Source organism: Pristis pectinata, chromosome 8, assembly GCF_009764475.1.
Source record: "Pristis pectinata isolate sPriPec2 chromosome 8, sPriPec2.1.pri, whole genome shotgun sequence".
NCBI lineage: Eukaryota > Metazoa > Chordata > Chondrichthyes > Rhinopristiformes > Pristidae > Pristis > Pristis pectinata.
The window spans coordinates 31,861,383-31,889,352 of NC_067412.1; the positions used below are offsets into that span (position 1 = coordinate 31,861,383).

The following is a 27,970-nucleotide window of genomic DNA, read 5'->3' on the forward strand; positions in this document are numbered from 1 at the left end:
GGTGCTTCAGTGGGTGGAACTATAATGTTTAATATTTTAATTTATGGATGATTTGTCACTTTGCCACCATAACTGGGTTTAGCAATAGTTTGGCATTTCCTATATTTTGTTTTAAACTATAAGTATTCATATCCATTCCTTAAAAATCTAAAATTGTAAATGTAAAATAATAAATAATAAAATAATTATGAATAAAATCATAAATACAATTCCAAATATTTCTACTTGGAATTTTAAAACCTATTTGAAGTAGGAAATACTGCTGTGATGGAGTTTGTATTCATAATTTATGTTTAATCTTAATAATGTACAGGCTATAGATGATTTTAACCTTTGTGGCCTGAATTTTAAAATCACTATTCTGTATAACTAGTTGTTGTATTCACTGGGTGGCGCTAAAGGTCTTCATTTTCCTCTCTGTACTATGACTAGAGTGCAGCTGTCTTCAAAATTAATGCTTTTTACTTAGAAACTATATAACCTATATAACCTTTATCTGCATTTTTAGCATTAGTTCAAAATTTTGTTCTGTTGTTGGTTCTCCAGTTACAAGTCTTTTATTACCTTTGATCTGTATATGAGCCAACAGGGATTGCTTGATGTTGCAGTTAACTGTTAAATACAAAACTGCTTCATTGAAAAGCCATAATTATTTGGTAAAAGATTAGAATATTTATTGTTGCATCTGCCAATGCTGTTTATTTAAAACATTAGTGAGAGGAAGATGTCCATGTAACCCCACTAGTGAGCGTCGTTAGTAAGCTTGCAGATAATGCTAAAAAAAAAGGTGGTATCATAGACAATGAAGGTGGTTACCAAGAATTACAGCAGGATCTTGATCAGCTGGGTAAGTGGGCCGAGGAATGGCAAATTGAGTTTAATTCAGATTAATGCAAGGTGTTGCATTTTGGGAAGACAAATCAGGGTAGGACTTTTACTGTGAATGGAGTTTTGTAGAACAGAGGGACCTAGGAGTACAAGTACATGGATCCCTGAAAATTGTGTTACTGGTAGATGGGGTGGTGAAGAAGGCTTCTGGCACACTGGCCTTCGGTTGAGGCATTGAGTATAGAAGTTGGGATGTTATGTTGCACACTAGAGATTCTGCAGATACTGGAATCTGAAGCAACACACACAAAATGCTGGAGGAACTCAGCAGGTCAGGCAGCATCTATGGAGGGAAATAAACAGTCAATGTTTTGGGTTGACATCCTTCATCGGGACTTGTGTTGCAGTTGTCCAAGATGTTGGTAAGGCTGCACTTGGAGTATTATGTTCAGTTTCGGTCATCCTGCTATAAGAAAGATGCCATTATGTTGGAAAGAATGCAGAAAAGATTTACAAGAATGTTGCCAGGACTCGAGGGACTGAGGTATGGAGAGAGAGAGAGCAGGCTTAGGACTTTATGCATTGGAGCATAGGAGAATGAGGGGTGATCTTATAAAGGTGTGTAAAATCATGAGGAGCACAGAAAAGGTGAATACGCACAGTCTTTTTCCCAGGGTTGGGGAATCAAGAACTAGAGGGCATAAATTTAAGTTGAGAGGGGGGAGATTTAATAGGATCCTGAAGGACAAGTTTTTCACTCAGAGGGTGGTCAGTATATAGAATGAGCTGTCAGAGGAAGAGGTTGAAGCAGGTGCATTAACAACATGTACTTGGATAAGTACATGGATAGGAAAGGTTTAGAGGGATATGGGCCAAACCCAGGCAAATGAGACTAGCTTAGATGGTCATCTTAGTCAGCAAGGACCATTTGGGCCGAAGTGCCTGTTTCCGTGCTGTGTGACTCTATTTATACAGTAAAAAAGACCACAATAGATAGTTACTTGGTCCTTGAAAGGGAACATATTTTGAAAATGCATTTTCATAAAAGCAGTTGAAAGATATTAATGTTATATAAAACGTTACATAAGCTCTATTTCAGCAGTTTCAGGAAGGTAAGTGGAAGTTGGTATGTTTCAGATCAGCTGACAGTAGTTTAGAGACAAATTTTCCACTAAATAAAAGTTGGGAAGATGAGAAGATCTTTCAACCCTAATTGTTTCCTTTTTAGTTTGATACTTGAGACTAAAACACAGTCCTCCCAGTCATCTCCCCAGTGTTTTTCCTAATTGTCAGTATAAAATTTACATTGTTTCCAGTGATCTCTCTCATGCTTTTAAAAGTGTCATTTCTTGGATGTCTTTGGTGGGTCTTTTTTCATCCCTATAATTCTATGTATAGACAACCACTGTACAACATAACATTTTTGTAGAGTTTCCTCATTCTTGTTTCTGAATTTGCTCAATAAATGTAAATAAAAAATGATGAAACTAGGTATTCAAAGTCCGGTTTAAAAACAAGTCAATTTTTCTTCATCTTGTACCAGTATTGTATGCTTTATATATAAAAAAATTATCAAAGAAAATACTTTCATTCTATATCTGTCCAGCTTTTAATTTTGGGATGTAGATATCATTGCCAAGGCCAGCATTTATTGCCCATTTCTAATTGCTCTTAAGATTGTTTGTCTCTCTGTTTCTCACTCTGTTCTCGTTCATCATCCAGTCCTGATGCAGGGTTTCAACCCGAAATGTCAACAGCTTTTCCTCCCACCGATGCTGCTTGACCTGCTGAGTTCTTCCAGCAGATTGCCTGTTGCTCTAGATTCCAGCATTTGCAGTCTCTCGTGTCTCTATTCTTGTTCATCTTCAGTTTACATCTCCTCCAGATAAATCAGCTGATTAACAGGCCTTCCACCCTTTCTCAGCCAGCAGCACTGCCAATCTGTCTGCCCTGGTCTCCACTTTATTAACGGACATTTTTTTTTGCTCTCTCCATCCCTTCTCCTTCTCTGCAATTTAAAACCCATTTGATTTATAATTTTTCCTAGCTCTGAAGGAAAGTCATCAACCTGGAACATTAACTCTCTTTCACTACAGATGCTGCCTGACCTGCTTAGTATTTCTAGTATCTTCTGTTCTCGTTGCTGCATATTTTGTGTTGATTTTACATTTAGTGTGCAGGTAGTCCTATGTTTGTACTTCACCAGATTGGCACCTCAAATTTAGATACTCTTGGCATTGTTCTGAGTCTAGCATATTTAGCATGATGGCAGTGCTACTCAACAAGATGGACATTATTCTTGGTGTGAAGGTGTGACTTTGTACAAAGATTTTGTGCTAAATATCCTACCACTGCTGTCATGTAGAGATGCATGTAGAACAGGTAGATTAGGGAGGATGAGGTCAAGTAGGTTTATCTCTCATGTTGGTTTCTTCACTGTCTGTTGCTGACCTGATTTGACAGCTATGTCCTTCAAGGCTCAGCCAGCTTGGTCAGTGGCGGTGTGACTTAACCATTCATGGTGATGAATATTGATGTCCTCCATCCAGAATACATTATCTGTCCTTGTTACTGTAACCACTGCTGCCAAGTGTTGTTCAACACAGGAAAGCATTAATTCAGCAGTTTAGGAAGGATGGTAGATGGTAATCAGGAGGTGTCCTTGAACATGTTTCGCTGTTATTACTATAGTTCATGGGGTCTGGAATCAATGCTGAGGACTCCCAGGGTTACACCTACTACCTGTACAGAGGCACTGCTACCTGCTGACGGGATAGGATATTCCTGAGATTCTGATGGAGCAGTCTGGCATTCTATCTGGAGGGATGATCCTAAGTTTATGACCTGATCGGAGTCTGATCATTGAGTAGTCTCGGACAGATCAACCAATTTAGATAGATATTTGTGCAAAATTACCTATGCTGAGAGGTACTTTGCTGTGTCTGAGTTCAGTGGTTAGGTCAATGCAATGTGTTCCATCCGGTTTTATTCTTGTTCTCAGTAATGCTATAACAAAATGCCTTGCTAGCCCAGTTCAGAGGGCAGTTTAAAGTTAGCCATATTCTTCTGGGTCCAGAGTCACAAATAGACCAGCTCAGGTGTGGTAGTAAATCTCTTGCTCTGAAGAGCATTAGTGAACCAGATGCATTTTTAGAACAATCCAGTGGTTTATGTTTTAAATTACAATTTTTTTAACAAACTAAATTTAAATTTCACAGCTGTCATGGTGGGGTTAGAATTTGATTCTCTGGATTGTCAATCCAGAACTCTGGATTACTAGTCCAATAATCTAACCACTGTGCTAGAGTTGACAAGAGTTGCCATAAGTTGTTGTAGGGTACTTGGTGAGCCAGCATTTCTGAATCACTTCAGTACTTTTTTGTAATGAATACCTGCTTAAATACAGAGTTTGTACTAGACATTTATCCTGTCTCCCCTTATTTAAGCTACATAGTAACCATCTACCCAGGTATTTAAAAAATTAAATTTTTTGTGCTATGCTTCAAAGTGGTAGTTCTTGCTGAGCTGCAGTTGTAGAAGTGTCAGCAGTCCTTAAAGTGCCTTGACTATTCTTTAATTCTGAAACAAGACCATGAATATTAACATGCTACTCAATTTAGCAAGCATTTCAGCTGATCTTTACCCTGTCTTCCCTTCCCCAAAACACACACATGCACTTTTTTCAGGGCAAACCATGAAAATCTTTCACTTACGTGGTCACTGGGGAGAAGGAACTATCCTGTGCAACTGATTGTATTTTTAAAAGGCTTGTAAACAGCCCTCGCTCTATCCCATCTGCTGAGAATACTTAAACAATCATTTTGGAGGAATACTTATCTTCCAAGTTCTGTGGAGAAAATTTTCAAACACCTTTTCGGGATAATGTCAATGAAAAAACAATTGAATAGCAGATAATTTTATATTTAAGCAGCTTACTGCTAGAGTAGGTTTAAGGGAGATGCATTGTACAAAGAGGAATAGATTTTTTTTCCTGTGATGATTTTTAATATTAAATTATCAATGTTAAAGAAATTCTGCAATGAAAGCTTGATGTTTGTTTTTAGCAAGCTCCCTTCATAGTTTTAAAATTCTTACAGGTTTCCAGGTCTTCTTTGAATTACCTGATGCAAAACAAGGTTACTGGAATTAGCCCTGCATCCTTAGCAAGTGATACTGGCCCAGGTTTTTTTATCCCCACTTACCCTCCCCACTCCCTTGCCATTGTTTTCCTGCACCCCACACCTCCAAATTCAAAGTCTTAAATACATGAACAATGCACATTTAGATAATGTACAGAAATCACCAGCTGCTTATAAAACCTTATGACTGAAATATTTGAAAAGCAGAAAACTGCAGATGTTGTAAGTCTGAAATAAAAACACTATTGGTATCGGTTTATTATTGTCACTTGTACTGAGGTACAGTGAGAAACTTGCCTTGCACACTGTTCGTACAGATCAGTTCATTACACAGTGCATTGAGGTAGTACAGAGTAAAAACAATAACAGAATACAGAGTAAATTGTCACATCTACAGGGAAGTGCCTTACAGGTAGACAATAAGGTGCAAGGTCAAATAAAGTAGATTGTGAGGTCAAGAGTCCATCTCATCGTATAAGGGAACCATTCAATAGTCTTTTCATCGTGGGATAGAAGCTGTCCTTGAGCCTGGTGGTATGTGCCCTCAGGCTCCTGTATCTTCTGCCTGATGGGAGAGGAGAAGAGAGAATGACCTGGGTGGGTGGGGTCTTTGATTATGCTGGCTGCTTCACCAAGGCAGCGAGAGGTATAGACAGAGTCCATGGAGGGGAGGCTGGTTTCTGTGATGCGCTGGACTATGTCCACAACTCTCTGCAGTTTCTTGCAGTCCTGGGCAGAGCAGTTGCCATACCAAGCCATGATGCATCCAGATAGGATGCTTTCTATGGTGCATCGATAAAAGTTGGTGTCAAAGGGGACATCGCAAATTTCTTCAGCTTCCTGAGGAAGTAGAGGCGCTGGTGAGCTTTCTTGGCCATGGCGTCTACGTGATTGGACCAGGACAGGCTATTGATAAGATAAGATAAGATCTTTATTAGTCACATGTACATCGAAACACACAGTGAACTACACCTTTTGCGTAGTGATTTTGGGGGGCAGCCCACAAGTGTCGCCACACTTCAGGCGCCAACATAGCATGCCCATAACTTCCTAACCCCTACGTCACTTCTAGGAACTTGAAGCTCTCAACCCTCTCGACCTCAGCACCATTGATGTGAACAGGTGCATGTACACCGCCCCCTTTCCTGAAGTCGATGACCAAAATGTTGGAATTATCAGAAGGTCAAGGCTACATCTTTGGAGAGACAAACAAATCATCAGCCTGAAACACAAATCTGTACACAAATGCTGCTAGATGTACTGATTATTTCCAGCATTTTCTGTTTTTAACTAAAATATTTTGTGCTTTTGAAAGTGGAAAAAGAAATATTGAGTTACTGGAAAAAAAGCTTTCCTTACAAAATCTTAGAAGCCGTTCACAATTAAAATGCAAAATCCATTGCCACCACCACAGTTGCTGACTAAAAGTTTCAAATTGAGAATTATTTGCCACAATATGTTAATTAATGTGTTTTTCCTGTTTTGGACTGCTTTAATACAGATCCACATGAGATAAATATTGCAAGTGCTGGTCATGCAAGTCATCATAAACTGACATAGGGGCTATAATAGCCTTGTTATCTTTTTGGACATGATCTAGAAGCCTGGGCTAATGATCCTGAGATCAATTCTTACCACAGCAAATGAAGAATTTAAGTTTTGAAATTAAAAATTCAACATTAGCTGTAAAACTCATATAAACGCATCTCATTCACTATGTCCTAATGAGGAAATCATTCTTAACCCGAGATGGCTTGTATATGACTCCAGCAGTGTGGTTGACCAAGAAGTAACCACAAGGTTGCTTCCATTCAAGGGCAATAAATAATGCTAGCAATGTCCTTGTTGCACAAATGAGTAAAAACAAATAGTAGAGGACACTGATATTTAACATATTTCAAATCAATGTACTAGATAGGAAGCAAAATCAAGTATACAACGTCTTCTGATATCTAATTCAAAAGCAACTTTTAAATCCATGTTCAGAGCCCTCCCTGTATTCCCTGTCTTTCAGAGTTAATTAAATGCTAAAATCCAGACTTATCTCATAATACTATCATTTATTTTACCATAAGAATCACGTAATTGCAACTTGTATTTCTATTAGTATCTAATGAACTCTTCCAAATAAATTCCATTAACATCATTCTCTTTTCTTTAGAAACATTGGCAAAACAAATAGTAATTCTTGGCTTGATTTCACAACATTTACTCTGTTCTACAGCTAAGAAAGCAAAATTTATTTCAAAGGGTTACTGATGGCTTGGTTACTGTTTTTACTAATGCCATTTTTTAGGTGGAACTATCAACCATATTGATTGGTGTTCATGATATATTAACTAAATATTTTCTCTGTGTTGTTTTTCTTTGAAGAACATGGAGAGAAAGTTGATTTGATGTTGATGGCACACCAGGAAAATTAAGGCCTCATTTGAGTAATTTTCTCTGCTGTCTAATCAGCAATGTTGGAGAAAGATTTCAGCAGAGCTTCCCCAGCCACCAGTTGGAGGACTGAGAATGGGGCTTTGCCCATAATCAGCATGGAAGCCTTGGGCAAGGGAGAGACAAAGCTTACTTGTAAGGCCTGAAGGAGTATTACTGGACCATGAAAATAAACAGATTTTTACACATCAACTGCTGGGCCTGTTCTGCCTGCAAAGCTCTCTGCTGGCTAGTTCAGCTGAGATAGAAGTCAGTATTGCTCCCCAATTCAGATCTCTGACTGAGATTGCTAGTAGCGCCCTAACGTTTGTCAGGCCATTTGTACATTTAATGATTGACCTGTTACCTTCCTACTTTCCCTTTTCTTTGAAAAGTTTCCATTAGCTGAGTTCAGTTCATAAATAATAATAGTGCTATTTTAGTTCTTTGTCGATAGGCCTTTCTACAGTATCTGTTACATCATTTTGCTATCACATTCTAAAATTTTCAACCCAGCTTGGCCATATTTGTGGGGATATTGCAACTGCAGCACTTAGAGCTTGTACAGTATGACCTTGTATAATTCTGACCACAAATTAATGATAACCTCAGCCATTTTGCACCATTCAATATTATTAGCTTTGTTTTCAATATTAACATTTCTTGTGAATGTTGTTGCTGTATTTCTTTATCCTGATCTGGAAGGCTTATACTGGAGAGCAGAGGCCATTGTTATTTGTACAAGGTTCAATCAATGTGTGCCAATTGGAATTTTTATTTCCCAAACAAAGGTACTTTTCAGTCACAGTTTCCAGGAAGAAAATATGTCCCTTGCAAGCAATTCTTGCATAGCATAAAGAAGCATTGTTTAACAGATGCTGCAGTATTATAAATTGTGTGCACATAGAATATTAAAGTGCTTTCTGTTACTTTATATTCTGTTTGCTCATGCTGTCATAGATTATGGAATTGCAGTGGGTGCAGATATTGAGGATGTGCAAATGTCATACTGAATAGTTCACTAAAATAGAATTTTATCCAACTATTTATTTGTCTATTTGCCTTGGATTTGGCAGTTTGTAACACACTGAAAGTGATTAGGTTAGCCAATATTGCAATCAGAAGATCTAAGCTTTCTAATTCTTCAAAACACTTAGTTTTGGGGATTCCTCCCAAACAGTAAAACTTCTACAATTATGTTTGCTTTTTATTTGATTTTTTCCATCTTTAAAGTTATGTAATCTAACCCTGTTTGGTGGATAAGGCGATTGAACCAGATAGAATAACCGAAAACACCAAGAGTTAATAGATTTAGGAACTAGGTCTTTTAGTCGTCAGTTGTGAATAAAGTAACACATTGTCTTATCAAATATAAGGCAGCATTCGTAGGCATTGATCATTTTTGTCATTGTTGTTTCCACTTGGGAAATAGACTTGGAACTTAATCCAGCTCTTGATAACTTATAATGTACCTCCAATGTGAGGGAACTACATCTCTCTATTTTCCTACCTCAGTGAGGCAGCAACTTAAAACCTGTGGCAAATAGGTACCCTAGGCATCTCAAGTTTCCAGGAAAATGGCTAGAGGAGGGAACAGTCTGGTAAAGTGCTGCAGTATCCAAAGGTGATGGTGACAATGTTTTATTACTGGTTTCCTGCAGCATTACTGTTGAATATTTCTTCTATTTAAGAAGGGCTTATAACTATCTTTGTTTGCTTGTATTCTTTTTATTTTGCTCTCTCTGCCTTTGCCTCTGCTGATTCTGTATTTTGTCTAGAATTCTTTCTCACTGCTTTCCACTCCACATCTTGATCTTTGTGGGGCCAATATTCTTGCATTTCTCACCTTATCCCCGAATAAGGCATCGTACATTCAGTGCAAGTCCAATGGAAGAAGGCAGATTGAAAGTCATGGTCAACACAATCATAGTTATAAAGTTTTAGAAATTATTTTGACATGAAAACAAAACACTTGGTTGGTCAAGTAAAGATGTTTTAAAGTTGTAAAGGCTGAATGGTACTATATTGCAATTGAGTAACAGATTGACTTTCATTGAAATCCAAATGGTTTCTTGAAACGTTTGCAAGTAAATGCATGTAATTATGCTTAGTTCATAATTGTTTTTCTGCACGGAGACAAAGTATTTTGAGACTTGCTAAAATAATCACCAATGATCTATTGTTTAAACATAGATTTTACAGTGTATTGGTGTTCCAGGTGAAAGTGATAGCAGTTGTGTGAATAGGGTCAATGAAAAAATATTATTTCACAGAACAAAAAAAGTGAATAAAAGATTTGAACATTAAATGATTTTGAGTTTTTAGGAGGTTACAAGCATAACTACAAACTGCCAAAATTTCAGCCTGCTTCTGAGAATCTTTAATCTTGTAACCTGTGTCATCCATCAAAAAGGAAGCTGCACATTTGAAAGCTTTTAATAAAATTGTCACAATACAAATTCCACTGTCTCATGACAGTTGCAGAATACATGTTATACATGAACAAAGGATTTTGTTTTAAAAAGCAAAATCTGTCATGTTTTTAAATAGATTTTTATAAACAGCCCACATTCCATAAAGATATTTTCTCTATGCTGTAAAGTCTCCATATGTAAAATACAACATTTCAATATATTTTGTATGTAGAATCTACTGTTTGAAGATCTACGGCTTGTCATCTCTCTGGCGATTGTTCAGAGGAAAGAAGTGGAATGTTCTGAGGCAGCGTGTGGACTCTTGCAGTTATGACTTGGATCAGGTGGAGTGTTTTTATTGATATCTACACTTCTTGAGTGATAGAGCCATCAGAGAAATATGTTTGTATCTTTTTGTAATTATCATCTGCAAGGTTTATGTGTCCACCAGGTAAACATACCTAGATGGTTTGTAGTATCTCATTCATGAGGCATATGGAAGCTCTTGACTTTCATAAATACATAGAAGCAAGTGGACAAAATAAATTGTAAAACTATACAGCAATATAGGTAGGTACCGCCAAATGAAGAAGGTAGGGTAGCTGGGGGAGAAAGAAGGCTGCACTGAGTCTACAAAAGGGCACCTACTGTATATATTTTGGTAGTTAAACAGCAAAAATCTTCAATAGCAATTAAGCTAAAATAAAAACAGAAAATACTGGAAATGCTCAGTAGGTCATACTGCATGAATGGAGAGAGAAAAGGTATTATCATTTATCACATTTTGGCGCTGTCCTACTTTGCAATTATCTATTCTGCCGTGTAATTCCCATCTACCACACAAAGAACTTGTCTACAAGGTTGTGACATTCCAAAATTCACGACTCCTTATTGCTGCATATAAAGTAGCAGGCCACTTGAATGGTGGATTTTTGAGGGATAATTCATTTCTCATGGCCTTTGTCTAGAGGGAAAGCACAGTGATATTCCCTTGAAAATGTATCAGTAAAGATCTTCAATGTGTATCTGGTAAACTTGGTTGAAATTTCCGTGCATTGACATGGTCAATTTTTTGAGCTAGGAAGTTCATCTTTAAAGTTGTGCTAAAATTGCAGACAATTTTGCCTGCCTAGTCCCATCAGTGAAGGGTGAAAGCAGGTAATTTTTCTTTCCACTTCTTAAACTTCGTTGTCATCTGTTATCATTAAGGGCAGTGTGGAGAAGAGATCACATTTAAATTTGCTTCAGGAGCCTCAGTGCGAGAATTCTCATTTGTTAAATGTGAGCATTTGTGTATTAATGCCCTGCACATTTGAGTAAATGATACTTTACCAACCTTTCTGCACACTCTCAACTTTCCAAACCATTGCAGTCTACATTTCATTTGAGGAAATTTGGAGCCCAGTTATTCAGTATTTCCATATGATGTAAGTAGACCTTTTTCAAAGCCCTTTCAATAACTTTCTATTTGAATATAGAGGAGCGGAGCTAACGACATGTTTTTTTCAACTGAAGAAATATGACAGTCCAGCTTTTTTTTTGAAGTTTTTGGTTTGCTTTTGTTTATTATTATTATTATCCTTTTTTTGGTGTTTTGTTATGGTTTTTTTAAATTTTGGGGTTCTCTTTTCATATAATCAAATTTATTTTCAAATTATTTTGTACCATGTTCACTTAGTAAGCAATTGAGAGGTTCAGATTATATATTTTACTCCCTGTGTTTGTATATGCTATTATTGTAATGCCGATCTTTTCGCACCATGTGTATAATTACTATTGTTATGTGTATTAATTTGGAATTTAATAAAAAGATTGAAAAAGAAAAAGCTATTCTCAGGAAGATTAATGCAGTCTCTGCTGTAGCATAGTTTTGACCTCAAATGCTAAATAGTTTCATGGCTTAGAACATAGGAAATGGAACCAGAAGTAATCCTTTCTCCCATTCATTTGGATGAAGGCTGAGTCGACTCCTCAAACACACTTCCTATATCCCTATATTCCCCTGGTCTCTTGGTGTCCAACTATATATCGATCTCAGCCTTAAATATCATACCTGAATTAGAGAATTCTGAGGTGTGTGGTTCCACAGCCTTCTTCAGCATAAGCTTCAACAGTCAGGGAACTGATGGGACCTCTGGGCATTTAAAAATGGAAAATGTTGCACCATTTTTTTTAGAGCTAAAAAAATACAGGTTTTTATGTAACAGCCACTCATGTCTTTTATTTTTGATTGCAGCTGTTTATTGGAACATTGCTGTTCACCGTTCTCCTCTTCCTCTTGCCAACTACAGCACTGTATTACCTCGTCTTTACACTGGTAATGAGCTTTATTTGTACTTCAGTGAGCTTCAACAGGATGCACGTCAGTGATATTAGTGTGGATGATCTATGAAAAGTCACCTTCCATACTTTACATCATGCTATAGCTGTAGTACACGATTCACCATATTTCTGTGGTTAGATTATGGTTAGAAATGAAACCATGATGTTGCTTTCCTGTGTGTTTATGGGGTAGGTTTTACATTCCTTCTTAGGCAGTCCCTCCAGATCGAGAATGACTTACTTCCACTCCAATTCTTTGGATTCTGGGCTGGCAGGAAGTACTTGATATGTTGCCTGGTGGTGTGCTTTTCCGCTTTCATTTCCAAGGGTTTCTGACAGAGATTGGAGGTTCTGAATGCCTTACTGAATGTGCCTTGCCTATTTTGACTGGTCATGGACCAGGGATTCCCCCCGAGTTAGTGAAGATGTTACAATTATTTCAAGGAGACCTTGAGAACATACTTGAAATGTTTTTAATGTCCTCTTGCTGATCTCATGCTATGACAGATCTTGGAGTGCTTCTTTGTGAGACATTTGTCAGGTATGTCATCAGTTGTAGGCCTGGGGGGGGGGGGGGGGTGGGGGTCACTAATGTTGCTTTGCTTATCCTGCTAGTGGATTTGGAGGATTTTGCAATGATATTGTTCGTGGTGCCTACCCGTCACTTTGACATGCTTACCCATGTTGTTGAAGCATACAGGAAGCCGAAGCATAGGTTTTACACTAACCAAATGGCTAGGTGAATCATGAACAATTTATGTTTGGATCCTGTATTCACTCACAGACCTTGTATCTTTATTTTCTTTCTTCAACAGTTACGATTGGTGGTGGTTGTTATTCAGGGTCTCATTCACTTGTTCGTGGACTTCATTAACTCTCTCCCATTATATGCATTAGGACTCAGGCTGTGTCGACCTTATGTCCTTGCAGGTATTGTAAAAGCTGATTTGGTTTTAATCTGTTAGAAACTTTGGTATTGATTTTGATCATTGTCAAAAGAACAGCATTTGCAATTTATTCCACTGATATTTTTTGCAATAGTTTATGATCCTTTTCAGTGCTGCGCCCTTCAGAGTGGATCTGTGGAACTCATGAACAGGGCAAGCAATATCCTATACAATCTAGTCAAATCCTCATTGAGGCAGGCTGAATCTAAACCAGGAGATGTAAATTAGAACTTTTAGTTCATTGTAAATTAGTATAATAAGAAAATAGAGAGCAAAATAAATATATATCGAGAGGAGGAAAGACATAAATAAAATTAACAATTTTATTAAACTCCAAAATAATTACATTCTGAGAGAATGAATCACTACACTTGTAAATATACGGTGTTGGTATTTAAGACTTCATGCATTATAAATTTGTTTAGAACTGAATTCCACTGAACTTTTTCAAGTGTGTTTAATAGTGCTATAATGTAACTTACTGTTGTAAGGGAGAGCAGGGCAACGTAGATTGCAAATTCTACACTTCCATATTGAAGTGTGTGTTTTCAGGCTTTGAAAGTTCCTATCTGAATTATTTCACATTAGCGATGAGACTCGCCAGTATTCCAAACTATTGGTTCTTTCGGTTTTAAATTTTGGATGCTGTCATGCTCATACAAATATCTCTACTTAGTACTCTGTAGATAGAGAAAAATCTGAAAATTACCAGTAAGATTGTAAGATATGTGATAATATACATGATGCTGGGCTTTTCTAGGTATAAGTAAAACTCCATAATCTGCTACCTGACTATTCAGAATTCCCAAAGATTTGGCATCTGGCTCATCGGGTAGTGATTCCTGCATTCCCTTTCACTCGCCAGAGTCCACAGTTCCCCTGCTCCCTTTCACTCACTGGGGCCCTGGTTTCCCACTCTGTCTTGAAACATATCAGGTTCACTTGAAAATATATAAATCTATTACTATAATTATAAATATACTGTATTATAAATTTATAACTTTATAACATTTGGGGAAGAAAAAGTGAATAACATCCAATAGTCCAGAAAATCTGCTTGTCTGGCACCACCAAAGTTCTGAGTGTGCCGGATTAATGGAGTTTTTACTGTAGTTTGACAATTAATATGAGAACTGTTAAAGTTTCATTTGTGCCGTGGTTCTGTCCATTTACAAAATCATATTGGTGCTTAATGCAGATTGGTAATTAATAAATCATAATGGACTCTGACTTTATGGACTCTAGTTATAGTGCTCCTAATTCAGCTAACAAATTTGACCTAATTTTACTAGTTTGGACTTGCTCACGCCTCTTCCCTGCAACCTGTCTCCTCTCACCTGTCCTTACCAGATCCAGGTCAGATAGTCTATCTTGCTGGCCTGGAGCATCCTGGGCTCCAGCGACCAGGCCTGAAGAGCAGCTGGGTTTCCAGTAGTGGGCAGAGGAAGCCCCTTGTCCTGCTTTTCCAGTTGTCAAAACTGTGAGGGTTATTTAACTTTTTAAAATGTCTCTCACATTCAATAATTGTAAAATAATAATTATAAAAATTAACATTTGAGAACAATCATAAATAAATCACTTATTGTGTTTTAGTTTGATTTTTTTAAAAACAGAATTTGCAGCTCTACGATCAGCAAGACAATTCCCCAGACCACCCCCCAACATAAATACTGGGGAAACTCAGCAAAGTGGAGCTCCAGCAGGTTGGGCACATTAACAGGTTTGGCATTCCAAATCTGTCTGTAAGTTCTACATGTGATAACATATTCAGGAAAGTCCCAGACTTTCATTTAAAGGGGTTAATGCCAGGGTTGGCTTAAAATTTGCCACATGAAAATAATTATCGTATCTTTTTACGGTTTAAACTGAAAAGAAATGCGGTTGAGCTCTGAATGTTTTCATTTGTGCTTTATCAACAGCTGGTGTTAAGTTTCATGTTTTCCAGAAGGTTGCTGGTAAACCTCTTCACTTGTTGATGCAGGTAAGTTATCCTAAATGGCCATATTGCTTTGCCTGTGAATAAAGAGAGAAGCTTTCAGAATTGTTGTGGTGTCGCAATGCCCATTTCAAAAAGAATGTTTTATGAATTTTATGTAATCAAGAATGATCTGTTTTGTATTTATTTCCATTTTGATTCCAATGATTTCACCTACTTCTACCTGCAAACTCTTCTCCTATCTCATTTACAGTACCTCAGACACTGAAAGAACTGCTTTTGACTCTTCCTAACTTGACTGATGTTCTCATTCTTCTGATACATCAAACACCAATATTCCCACTTTCATAACAGCGTTAGTCTTCTCCCTTCCAGTGCAATAATTGTTGTTGATGTCCTCATCCATTAGCTCTGCCACTGCAAGTTCATTTAGCCTGACTTGCTGCTGTTCTTCTGAAGCTGACTTAATTGGAATCCCTCATTCCCCACCCCCAACATTTTCACATGTATAAGTTTTAAGATAAGATTTCTTTATTAGTCACATGTACATCGAAGCACACAGTGAAATACATCTTTTGCGTTGAGTGTTCTGGGGGCAGCCTGCAAGCATCGCCACATTTCCGGCACCAACATAGCATGCCTGCAACTTCCTAACTCGTACATCTTTGGAATGTGGGAGGAAACCGGAGCACCCCGACGAAACCTACACAAACACGGGGAGAACGTACAAACTCCTTACAGACAGTGGCTGGAATTGAACCCGGGTCTCCCGTGCTGAAAAGGCGTTACACTAACCGCCTTAACTCCTCACTCCAATGCTCACACCAACTTTGCCCCATTAGTTATCCTCTCCCTTCTTTCCCTTAAACGTACCCCTTGCATTGATACCTTCTGTCACCAGTGCTAATCCTTCTCCAATCAATTTGTGTTTTGTTTTGCCTTTGTAAGCACTTAAGATAATTTCACTGCATTAAAGGCAGCTTATGTTATCAGTTGTAGTTTTTATAATGTATCTAACGATAGCTGCCAAGAAAGGTCAGTTATGACTGACTGAAGTGACTTTAAACACAGTCATCTAGCTACCTTAGCAGTTTTGTTTTATTGAAACCTTGCAAGCCAATTGGTTATTAAACAACCACATGGGGTTGTTACGTTAACTCTGAAATAATAGATGAGGAGGCTTCTACAATCGTTTTATATTGTATTACCTTGCAGGCACTGTCATCTTAAAGTAAATATGAAATTGATCCATATTCTCAGGTTTGCTTTCTCCAAGGCTACAAATTGAGAAAGAAATATTCAATGACACAAAAGCAGACATGACAAAATTGAGAAAAAACAACTTTTGCATTTGGTTAAGTAATGGCTACTTTTCTCAACAGATTAATCCGTTGACCTATGGGATGATAATCAAGCGCTACAGACTTCCAACCTACAGCTGTTATCCAAAGGACTCATGGGCAGCGCTTTGTAAGAAGTTGTTCGTTGGGAAACTGATTTATCCATGGAAACGCAAAACTGGGAAACAAGACTAAGAAAATGCAGTCTGAGAAGGAGCAGTCTTAATGTTGATGTCCAATTTCCTGCATTACCTCTGGATTGCTATTTGTTTTAAAAATGATAAGTTTTTGTTTTAAATAAGGTTGAATTGCCATATTTGTTTAAGAAAGATCTTTAAAATCAAATTTTTTTTTACTATTACCAAAATTATGGTGCCAAATTTCCAGTAGATTAACATAATACTGCAGTTTTTTAAAAACAATAAAGTTAAGAGATATTAAAATACTGAAGTATCTATGTCTCAGAGTACAGTTTCACACTTTACCTCTTGCATTAGAGTAAGTATGCTTTTCCATTTATTGGTTAGGTACAAATTTTGAAATTTATAAGAATGTACTTCAGTTTGCTGTACAAATGCAACATTATTGCACTGTTTTTAGATAAAATCATGTTTCATTCATTAAGGGCATATGTTTCCTTTTTATATTTAGTGACATCTGTCATGTATGTTAGTACTTTAAATGCCCAATAGAATGCTCATTTTACCAATTATTCTGAACTATTGTTTAAGATCTCATCAAATTGATGCAATCATCTCTAAGTTGAAGAAATTGTATATTTGCATTGATTTTGGAAAAATTTAAAAGGGAAACTCCGCCTTTTTAAAGGAAAACTAATTTCTGCCAATTTGATGTAATAACCATGTGTTGCCCTGTAATGGAACAATCTAACCACTTTGCATTTTCCTCACCTCCTTGACTACAATGTGGTTTTCCAGATGTACCGAGAAGGACGACCTCAATATTATGTATTCTATACCCATTACAATGCCTAAACAATATTTCAGCCTTTGTCCAGAAAAACACAATATTTTAATAATGCATTTTGTAGCACAAGCCTGTTGCCATATTACTATTTGAAAGTGCATTGTTCCTACTCTGTACAATGTGGCATGTATAGTTCTTGGCACTTGCCTGAAATCTATATTCCTGGGCAAGTCATTAAGTTTTGTAGATGGGGTTATATTGTCTTTTGATCTTGTAATGTATCTAACAGATTGTAATATGAATAGTTACATTGGCCTGGGCTTTCCTGAAAACTTAGACTGAAACAATGACATCAGCAATGTTGTTTTATAATGTTAGAAATATATGCCTGAATTTTCTGCAAAAGTTCTTCCATAATCCTCAATCATTTGCCAAAATGCAGGTCATACAAAATTCCTGAATTTTCAACAGTTCTTGGAAACTATATGAAAACCTGAAGAATTTAATACAACAAAGTTCTATTTCTGGTGTTTAATAGCTACTTACTTTTCACTGAATCTTACGACTTTGGTTCTTTACTAATGAATGCATCTTCGGTATCAGAATAATTTGTAATTCAAACTGATCAATTCCAACATTTTCCTTTTCCTGTACGCTCTGGGATAGGAATTTGTTCTTGGTTCCTTACGCTAAATGCACAATATAGCACCTCTATGTTGTACACCCCTTCCAGAGTTTGGTTCCATTGACTTCACTGTGACAAAACTCGAAGCAGAATAGGCAATCACTATAATATTGTTTTTAGAACACCTGACTAAGGATGAATTTCTGTGCCCGATGTGCACAAGATGTTTCACTAACTTCAATTTTCATGCACAGAGAGGAACAGAGGGAGTGTGGTATAAGTTTTGAGTTTCCATCAGCCCAATTATTGATGATGGTTTCCCTTTATCCGCTTTATTACATGCCTGTTTTTAACTTCCTGGCAGATGGAAATGAGATTCTCCGGAAGTGTTATGGTGCAAGTCTCCTATAGGAAAATTGGCTTAAATTGTCTGATTTTGTGAAACTCCAGACCATACATGTAATCAAAAAATATTTTTTCTTCTGACAATATTACTTTCAGAATTGTACTACCAGGTTTTGTAAAAGTCAAGTTGTTGCCATAAATGAAAATTGATTAGCATAGTGAATAAAATCTCTCAACACTATTTGTATATCTTGTTTTACTGTAAAAACACGTGCATCGACAGCTTCGTTAACAGTTTCAAAGAAAATTCACACAACATCAATTAATTTAACACATGAGTAATAACCTGCTATTTGAATGCCAAGATAGTGTACAAAGCACATTGCCATGATTAGCATTTTATTACTTAATTCTAGTTGGGGACAAAGTATATTTAATATTTCCTCTATTCAAAAGGAGTTAGAAAGCAATAAACTACAGGCCGTTTAGCTTAACATTTGTCGATGGAAAAATGTTAAAGCTGATGTTAAAACAGGGAAATAGAAAAATTCAAGGTAATAAGGCAAAGTTGACATGATTTTGTGAAAGGGAAATCAAGTTTGAATGATTTATTGGAGTTTCTTGAAGTAACATGTGTTGTGGATAAAGGAGAACTAATGGATGTACTAAGATTTCAAGAAACCATTTGATAATGTGCTGCACCAAAGGTTATTGCAGAAAATAAAAGTTCATGGCGTAGGAAGTAATATATTCACATGCATTGAAGATCAGCTGGCTAACAGGAAACAGTAGGCATAAATAGGTCTTTCTGATTGACAAGATGTAACAGGGATCAGTGCTGAGGCCACTACATTTTTACAATTCGTATAAATGACTTGGATGAAGGGACTTAAGGTATGGTCGCTAAATTTGCTGATGACACAATAACAGATAGGAAAGTAAGTTGTGAAGAAGATATAAAGAGTCGATAAAGGAATAAAGAAAGATTAAGTGGGTGGGCAATTATCTGACAAATGATGTATATTGTGAGAAAAGGTGAAATCATCCATTTTGGAAGGAAAACTAAAGAAATATCTAAATGGTGAGAGATTGCAGAGATGCAGTGGAATTTGGAGGTCTAGTGCATGATTTACAAAAGGTTATTGTGCAGGTACTGCAAGTATGAGAAACACTATGAAGCTGGAGGAACTCAGCAGGCCAGGCAGCATCCAAGGAGAAAAGCAGGCGGTCAACATTCTGGGTCAGGACCCTTCTTCAGGACCGATGAAAGGAAAAGGGGAAGCCCAATATATAGGAGGGAAAAGCAGAGCAGTTATAAGTGGACAACAGAGGGGAGGCAGAGTGGGCACAAGGTGGTGATAGGTAAGAGATAGTGATAGGCAGGTGTGGGGGAGGAGGGGAGAGCAGATCCACCGGGGGATGGGTCAAAGGTAGGGAGAGAAAGGAAAAAAAGGTAAAAAGAGAGGCTAGGAAAGAAGAGAATAAGCATAGTGGAAGGTTGTTGTGGGGAAGAGGGGGTGGGGATTACTTAAAGTGGGAGAATTCAATGTTCATGCCGTTAGGCTGCAAGGTTCCAAGATGGAAAATGAGGTGCTGTCCCTCCAGTTTGCGATTGGAATTCTGGCAGTGGAGGAGGCCGAGGACTGACAGATCAGTCAGTAATAGTGTGGGAGGGTGTTCATAGTGTTTTTCATCTAGATTCCAGCATCTGCAGTCCTTTATTTCTCTAGGTACTGCAAGTAAAGGAATGCTAACAACCTTAATGTTTATTGCTAGGGAGATTCAATACAAAAATGGGGAAATGATGCTTCAATTGTCTAGGATGTTGGTGAGACCACATATTGATTACTGTGTATTGTGCTCTTATTTAAGGAAGGATGTTGAAGTGTTAGAAGCAGTTCAGAGAAGGTTTACCAGACTAATACTTGGAATGAATGAGCTGTCTTATAAGAAAAGGCTACTCAGTCCACACAGGAAATTAGGAGCAGGAGTAAGTCACTTGACTGCTCAAGCTTGCTCTGCCATTCAATATGATCGTGGCTGATCTACCCCAGGCCTCAACTCCTTCTCCGTGCCAGGTGCCAGTAGCTCTCAATCCCCCAATCTTTCAAAGATTTATCATCCTCCACTTTAAATCCTTCTAATGGCATGTAAACTGAAGTTTAAAAGAATGAGAGGGGAGGAAACATACTAAATCCTCAGGGTTTGGATGGATGTGAATAGGATGCTTCCTTTTAATAGAGGTATCTAGAATTACAGGTCGCTGTTTAAAAATAAAGGATTATCCATGTGGTAAAAAAAATTTTTTTGAAGTTCTGAATCTCTGGCACTTCTACAAAGGGTGGTGGAAGAAGAGACTTTGAAGATTTTTAAGGCAGAAGTAGCTAGGTATTTGATAAACAAGGGGGCGGGGGGAGTTACTATAGGAATGCTGAGTTGAGATTATAATCAGATTAGCCATGGTTTTATTAAATGGTGGAGCAGGCATGGAGGCCAAGTGCCCTACTCCTATATTCTAGATCTGTACAACTGATTCAGCTATGACGACTTATTCAATCCAACCACAAGAACACAGAGCACCATCTTAAGTTTAACTAATTGACTCTTTCCATTGAAATATTTTCTGATAATGCAAAAGATGTCAATATTAAAATATTTTTTTTAAATCACCTGTTACATTTGCTCTCTGCTTACATTTGTCTTCACATTCCATTTTACTACTTTAAATATTTACTTATTTACTTGTATCTTTGAATGTTACTTTTTCAGTTGATATCTTCATTTTGGAAGGAGCTACATTGTTCAAATGTCCTTGCTCCAAACTGCTCCAAAGCTTTTCCCATGCACACAAGTAGCACATTTAAGGTATCTTTATTTAATTTGACTTACTTCCTATTTAGTCTCCTTTTTATGCATCCTGCGCTGGTGTCAACCCTTATTACAATCCAGGATCTACTGGCACACACAACCTGCTCTCCACATTTAGCTTTATCTAATGTGCTACTCAACCCAACAAATCAGCCCTAAGCATAGATCTGTGCTTGGAGCATTGGTGAAGGAAATGAGAGATGGCTGTGTGTGTCTGCAGTAGAATCATTTGGTAAAATTCACCTGATTATGTTTTCTCATTTTCAACCTAATGTTGCTGGTAGACCAACAATACCTGAAACTGAGAATGCCTTTGACATCAGAATTTTTGAGGGTGTTGCTGCTCTCAAAAATTGGAGGTGCTTAATAACTATCTTTGCTGTTTGGTTCAGCAAAATATTCAAAAGAATGAAAGCACAGTGCCATAAAAATCCATCCTCTCCACCACTAGCATACAGTGGCTGCTGTACTCACCATCTACAAATGCACTGCAGTTACTCACCCAGGTTACACCAACAGTATCTTCCAAATCTGCAGCCTCTACCCATTGTTGATAACGTTTTGCTGAAACAATAAAAATAAATCAGGATAAACAGACTTTCTCCTTCACCCAAGCAGTCTGATCTAGGAGGCAAAAGAATATTATACTTAATTTCCTGGAGGTATAAGCCCCAAAGTGTTGTAATATTCAAAGGCTATTAAAATGAACCTTAATTTGTTAATTCATAAATTTGCACAATTAACATGCAAAATGGTATCAAGAATATACTTCCATTTACTGTGTTTAGTCCAATCAGATTTCAACCATTTCATCTTTTAATTATCAGTGATACACTGTGACTTGTGTGGGTACTAACTTATTTAATCTATTTCTAAAAGTTTTAATCCAGCAGAGGACACAAAGTAGTCATCTAAAAATAAACCATCAAATTATAGATAATCTTTTTTCATTTGGCTATAGGTAAAACTTTATCCCTGGATGATTTAGATTTTTATTAATATTTTAAAATTTCCTTTGCACCAAAAGATTGCTGCTTAATGAAGAAATTATTTAGGAAATAGTAGCTTTTCCTTTCATCTGCAGAACTGTGCCTGCAATAAATTGAGTATTTGCATAATATATTCTGCATTTAATGAGATATTTATGAAAAACTGAATTAATGATTTAATGGCAATCCAAATCATTTACTAATACATTTGAAGATGGCAGTTTTTAAACCCAGCAAAAGGCAATTTCATGTTGTAAAAAGTCCAGCTAAATGTAGATCTAATTATATTGGGCTGGATTTGCCATTTCCTGTAGAAGCAGAAGTGGGCTACTTGGCCCCATGCCCTTGCTTTGCTATTTAATAAGATCGTGGCTGATCCTTTACCTCAGGTGCTACATGGAATGAATAGCACCTCCTGAACTTGAGACTCTGCCACCAAGATCAAGGGATCACTACCTGCAGGTTCCCCTCCAAATCATACACAATCATAATTTAAAAATATATCCCTGTTTTCATCTACACTGGGTCTAAATTCTTGAATTTGCTACCTAGTATTGTGGTGAGACCACCTTCACCAGAAGTTCAAGGAGCCCACCACCACCTTCTCCAGGGCGTTTAGGGATGGCCAACAAAAGCTGGTCTTGGCAGCAATGTTCAGATCAGGAAAAAAATATTAAAAATCAGAGTTTCCTTGCACTTTCACTTTTCCAAAAACTTTCTATGATGTTCACAATAGAACATTCTGGGATTAGAAAGCCATTTCAGTCAAAATCCATTTCAGCAGAAAGCCCCCTCTGTAGGATTTAGAAACTATGGGAACACCAGACATGTGTAAAAATGACATGCCAATCTGGTGAAGCTGCAACACCAGGATTAACTATGTACCAAAGAGTAAACGACATGCAATAGACAGAGCTATATGATCTCCCAACCAACAGATGAGATGAAAGCTGCACAGTCCTGCCAGAAGAGCCTTGAAATGTCTCCAAGAATATTTGCATCTTCACCGATGGCAGGGCCCTGTATGTGAGAACTAAAGATGGGACTAAAGCATTCACAAGCATGTTCAACCAGAGGTAAATAATATCTCGGCTTCCTCCTAGTTTCTCCATCATCACAAAAGCCAATTTGAGTTACTCCACATAATATCAAGGAATAGCTGACAGTATTGGATATAATAAAGGTTATTGACCAGATAACATCCCGGCTGCAGTACTGAAGACCTGTGTTCCTGAACCATCTGTACCTCTAGCCAAACTGTTCCAGCACAGTTATAACACACGAAGCACAATGACAAAGTGGAAAATTGCAAACATTAGGAGGAATAGCCCTTCAAACCTGTTTCACCATTGAATAAGATCATGGCATACCTGACTGTAAATTCAATTGCCTATTCCTACCTAGCTAGATGATCTTTCACTGTTCTTGACTACGAATAATTTATCTACCTCTGCTTAAAAATATTCAAGGATTCTACTTCCACCTCACTTCAAAGAAGATAATTCTACAGACTCACAGCCCTTTGAGAAAAAAAATGCCTTATCTCTGTCTTACATGGGCAATTCTTCATTTTTAAATCATGATCTCTAGTTCTAGTTTCTCCAACAAAAGGAAACATCCTCTCCACATCCACCTTGTCAAGAGCCCTCAGTATGTTTCAATCAAGTTCCTCTCATTCTTCCAAAAACAAGCCTAGCCTCTCAACCTTTCCTCAGAAGATAACCGCCCAATCCAGGTACTAGTCTAGTAAACCTCTAAACTACTTCCAATGCATCAACATCCTTCTTTAAGTAAGCATACCAATACTGTATACCATACTCCAGATGTGACGTCACTGATGTCCTCTATAACTGAAACGTAACACCGCTACTTTTGTATTTAATTCCCCTGGCAATAATTATAACATTCTGTAGCTTTCCTAATTATTTGATGTCAGTGCATATTGATCTTTTGTGAATCATGCACCAGGACACCCAAATCCCTCTGCATCTCAGAGCTCTGCAAGCTCTCACCGTTTAGATAATATGCTTCATTTTTGTTTTTCCTGCCAATTTCCCACATTATAATCCATTTGCCAAAATTTTGCCCTTTTACTTAACCTCTCTATATTCCTTTGCCTAGTTAGGTTTTGTTCACAAAAAACAGGACAAATCCAATATGGTTAAATGCTGCCCATCAATCTGCTCTCAATCAATAAAGTGATGGAACGTGTCATTGTCAGTGCTAACAGGGTGAATTTACTCACCAATAATGTGCTCACCAGTGCCCAGTTTTGATTTTGCCAGAACCACTCAGCTCCAGTTCTCATCGTAGCCTTGGACCAAACACAAACTTAAAGAGCTGACTTCCAGAGATGTCGTCAGAATGACCGTCCTTGACATCAAAGCAGCACTTGACCAAGTGTTGCATCAAGGAACTGTGGTAAAACTGGCATTAAGGTCACCAAGGGGAAAGCACACCAAATGTTGGAATCATTCCTTGTTGTGATTGTTGGAGATCAACAAAGATGTTCATTGTGATCTAATATGGAATTAAAGAATTTTACAGCAAAAAAGGAAGCAGAATGAATCATTTTTCTAAAGGACTCTCAACTTCTTCGCATCACTCTTTCTTCACATTCTTCTGACTTTTATTTCTCAAGTTTGTTCTTAGTTATTTTCATGGGATGTGGGCACCTGCAGGCCATTTTTTTCTTTTTGTTTTCTTCTCTGCTTAGACACTTAGAGCTCATTTTCCTAGTGTGAGACTTTTCAGCCCCTCAGCAACCTCAGAATTGTCAAGCCTCAGAATTCTAAATGTTTCAATGAGTCATAGAGCATGGAGACAGGCCCTTCTGCCCATAACATCCTAACTGACCATTGATTATCGCAGCCTCAGGACATTACTGCATGGGTTCCTCGGGGCAGTGTCCGAAGCTCAACCATCTTCAGCTGCTTCATCAATGACCTTCCTTCCATCATAAAATCAGAAGTGGAGACGTTTGTGGATGATTGCTCAATGTTCAATTCTATTCATAATTCCTCTGCAAATGAAGCAGTTGATACCTGCATGCAGGAAGAACCAGACAATGTTCAGGCAAGGGCTGATAAGTGACAAGTAACATTCACGGCATCAAAAGTGCGAAGCAATGACCATCTCCAACAAGAGAGTGCCCAACCAACTACCCTTTAAAGTCAATGAGATTACCATGTCTGAGTTACCCACCATCAGCATTCTGGATGTCATCACTGATCGAAATGCAAATAGACCAGTGACATAAATAGCATGGTTTACAAGAGCAGGTCAGAAGTGATGTATCTTGTTGCAAATGACTCACCTCCTGTCATCCCAAAGCCTTTCCACCATCTACAAGGCGCATAAGAGGAGTAGGATGAATGAACCTTTATTTGCCTGGCTACTCTAACAATTCTCAAGAAGCGACACCATCTAGGACAAAGTAGCTATTTGACTGGGACCCCATCCACTGCCCCAAAAATTCAATCTTCACTACTGGTCCTCAATGGCTTCACATCTACAAAGTGTACGACAACTATTTACTTAGGCAACTTTAATAGCACCTTCCAAACCCATGACCAAGCAAGACAAGAGCTTCACGTGCAGGGGTACACGGTCATCTGCATATTCTTTCCTTCAAGTTGCTCACCATCCTGATGTGAAAAGATGCTGCCATTCTTTTGTTGTAGTTGGCTTTGAATCCTGAAACTCCCTCCCCAGTAGCATTATGGGAGTACCTGCAGCAGAAGAAATGCTACAGTTCAAGAAGGCATCACTTGTTAGCATGCCCAGACCATGAAGAATGAATAAAAATAGTAAATCTACTGAAAAAAATCCAAACACCTTGTAAAATATTAAATATGGTTCAAGAAATAAGGAATGAACAGAGATTATGCAATATTGTTTTATTTTATACATTTTGCAATATGCTTTATCACTCTGTTGTCAGTTGAACATAACTAAGATGTTAATTGTGATCTAACAGGGAATTAAAGAATTTTATAGCAAAAAAGGGGGCAACATGAATCAGCTCTCAAAAAGGACTCTCAGTTTCTTTGCATCACTCTTTCCTCGCACCCTTCTGACTTTTATTTCTCAAGTTTTTTTGGTCATTCATTTTTATGGGATGTGGGCACCTTCAGGCCTTTAAGGGAAGAAATTTCTTCTCTGCTTAGACATCTAGAGCTCATTTTCCTAGTCCTAGACTTTACAGCTATTGGGGAACAACCCTGTAGCAACATCAGAATTGTCATGCCTCAGAATTTTAAATGTTTCAATGAGTCATACAGCATGGAGACAGGCCCTTCTGCCCACCTCATCCTTGCCGACCATCAAGCATTCATCTACACTGATCCCATTATTCCTCTTGCATCCTCATCAATACACCTCCCATCCCTGATTCTTCTACACCAGGGGCAAATTACAATCGCAATCAACATACTAACTACCGTATCTGTGGTATGTAGGAGGAAGCTGGAGCACCCAAGGGAAATCCACATGGTTGTCAGGAGAGAGTGCAAACTCTACACAGACAGCACCCAAGTCAGGATTGAACCGGGGTCTCTGGAGCTGTGGGGCAGCAGTACTAACCACTGCACCCAGCCTCGTGTACATGACTGAATCAGCGATACGGTCAAAATTATTACATCATCCATTGTTAAATTATAATTCATTGGGTCTTAATCCTGCAATGAACCAAATCCCACAGTCATTTGTGTCAGCCAGAATTTAGAAATGCAGTGTTTTATTGCACTTCATGAGGAATCTCATCCAATGTTATGACTTCTGAAAGATTTATAATTCAGGTACTTTATATGGCATCATCAGTATCAAGAAACATATTCTCAAGCATTTCAGTACAAGGCTTCAAACAGATTCTGAACAATAGTAACACTCTAGCCTTTGTTTGTGTATTGTGTATCACTACCACTATGTGCATTTAAGCCAATGATTAAAAAAGGTGTGGCACATTAGGTTAGATATTTGGTTCTAGCTGGAAGACTGGAGCTCGATACTTTCATGTACTTGGTGATAAAAATACTTTCCCTGTGGTGGTCTTCCCACAGTGACCTACAGCAAATGGGAAGCTTGATATGTTTCTGGCTTCATCTCTTGCAGGATCCCTGCGGAATAACATCACTCCATCCTCACATTAACAGCAGATGGCTATCTCTCCGGAGAGCCACTCCAGGCCTCTTAACAGCAAATCTGAGTGTGTCTGCACAGCCTGCTCACTTCCTATTAGCATTTTAATCTGTTCATTATTTTTCAAAGCATACCCTGTAGCCTCCCATTCAAAGCAAGCTCTTAAAGCAACAAAAAGATGATTGTGTACTGATCAGGTGCAATGTTTCAATGTGATGGGAAATATAGCTTAACACATTATTTTTAAAAAATAGGCTCATATCTGTTTTATCAAAAACACAAACAAAATACTGACTAAATTTTACTAGCCCCTTAGGAAATGGAGTAGATGAGCTTTCTTACAGATAATGATAGCTGACAGAACAGTAGCCCTGGTTGGAAAAACGCTTGATGAGCCCTGTTATTCAAAAATCCTTTCTCCAGAGTGCATTTGTTGCTTAATAGTTTTGTTATTTCATGAATAATGTGTCAAATCATCCTCACAATCTCCAGGAATATGGTTTATTGGATATTGCAACAATAACAGCTGGTTTGTTTTGGCCAACACCTTTAAAATGCCAATGCTATTATGCTTGAAGTGGAATCTCTTACTATCTATTTTGCCAATGATCGGCATCAATGTCAGCTGCAAATCTTTTATACAGCATTATTTCTCAAAATGAGAAGGGGATGCCTTCGAATAGTTTTCAAATTTGCAGAGTTCCTCAAATCAACTGTAAATATGTAGTTC

The 27,970-nt window shown here is 37.8% G+C and overlaps 1 protein-coding gene and 1 long non-coding RNA gene across 2 annotated transcripts in view; one reads left to right on the forward strand and one right to left on the reverse strand.

The window, feature by feature from the left end:
- pigq (phosphatidylinositol glycan anchor biosynthesis, class Q) overlaps positions 1-18,485 on the forward strand; it is a 38,358-nt gene extending 19,873 nt beyond the window's left edge. Inside the window, exons 7-11 of the mRNA XM_052021364.1 lie at positions 10,035-10,146; positions 12,039-12,119; positions 12,940-13,054; positions 14,991-15,052; positions 16,390-18,485. Coding sequence (XP_051877324.1) covers positions 10,035-10,146; positions 12,039-12,119; positions 12,940-13,054; positions 14,991-15,052; positions 16,390-16,542 — 523 coding nt within the window. The 3' untranslated portion in view covers positions 16,543-18,485. The remainder of the gene's footprint in view (positions 1-10,034; positions 10,147-12,038; positions 12,120-12,939; positions 13,055-14,990; positions 15,053-16,389) is intronic.
- Positions 14,966-27,970, reverse strand: part of LOC127573304 (uncharacterized) — a 32,195-nt gene continuing 19,190 nt past the window's right edge. Inside the window, exons 2-5 of the long non-coding RNA XR_007956768.1 lie at positions 24,347-25,145; positions 21,615-21,676; positions 16,216-16,284; positions 14,966-15,084 (exon numbers count right to left, since the gene is read on the reverse strand). This is a non-coding gene — a long non-coding RNA (uncharacterized LOC127573304). The remainder of the gene's footprint in view (positions 15,085-16,215; positions 16,285-21,614; positions 21,677-24,346; positions 25,146-27,970) is intronic.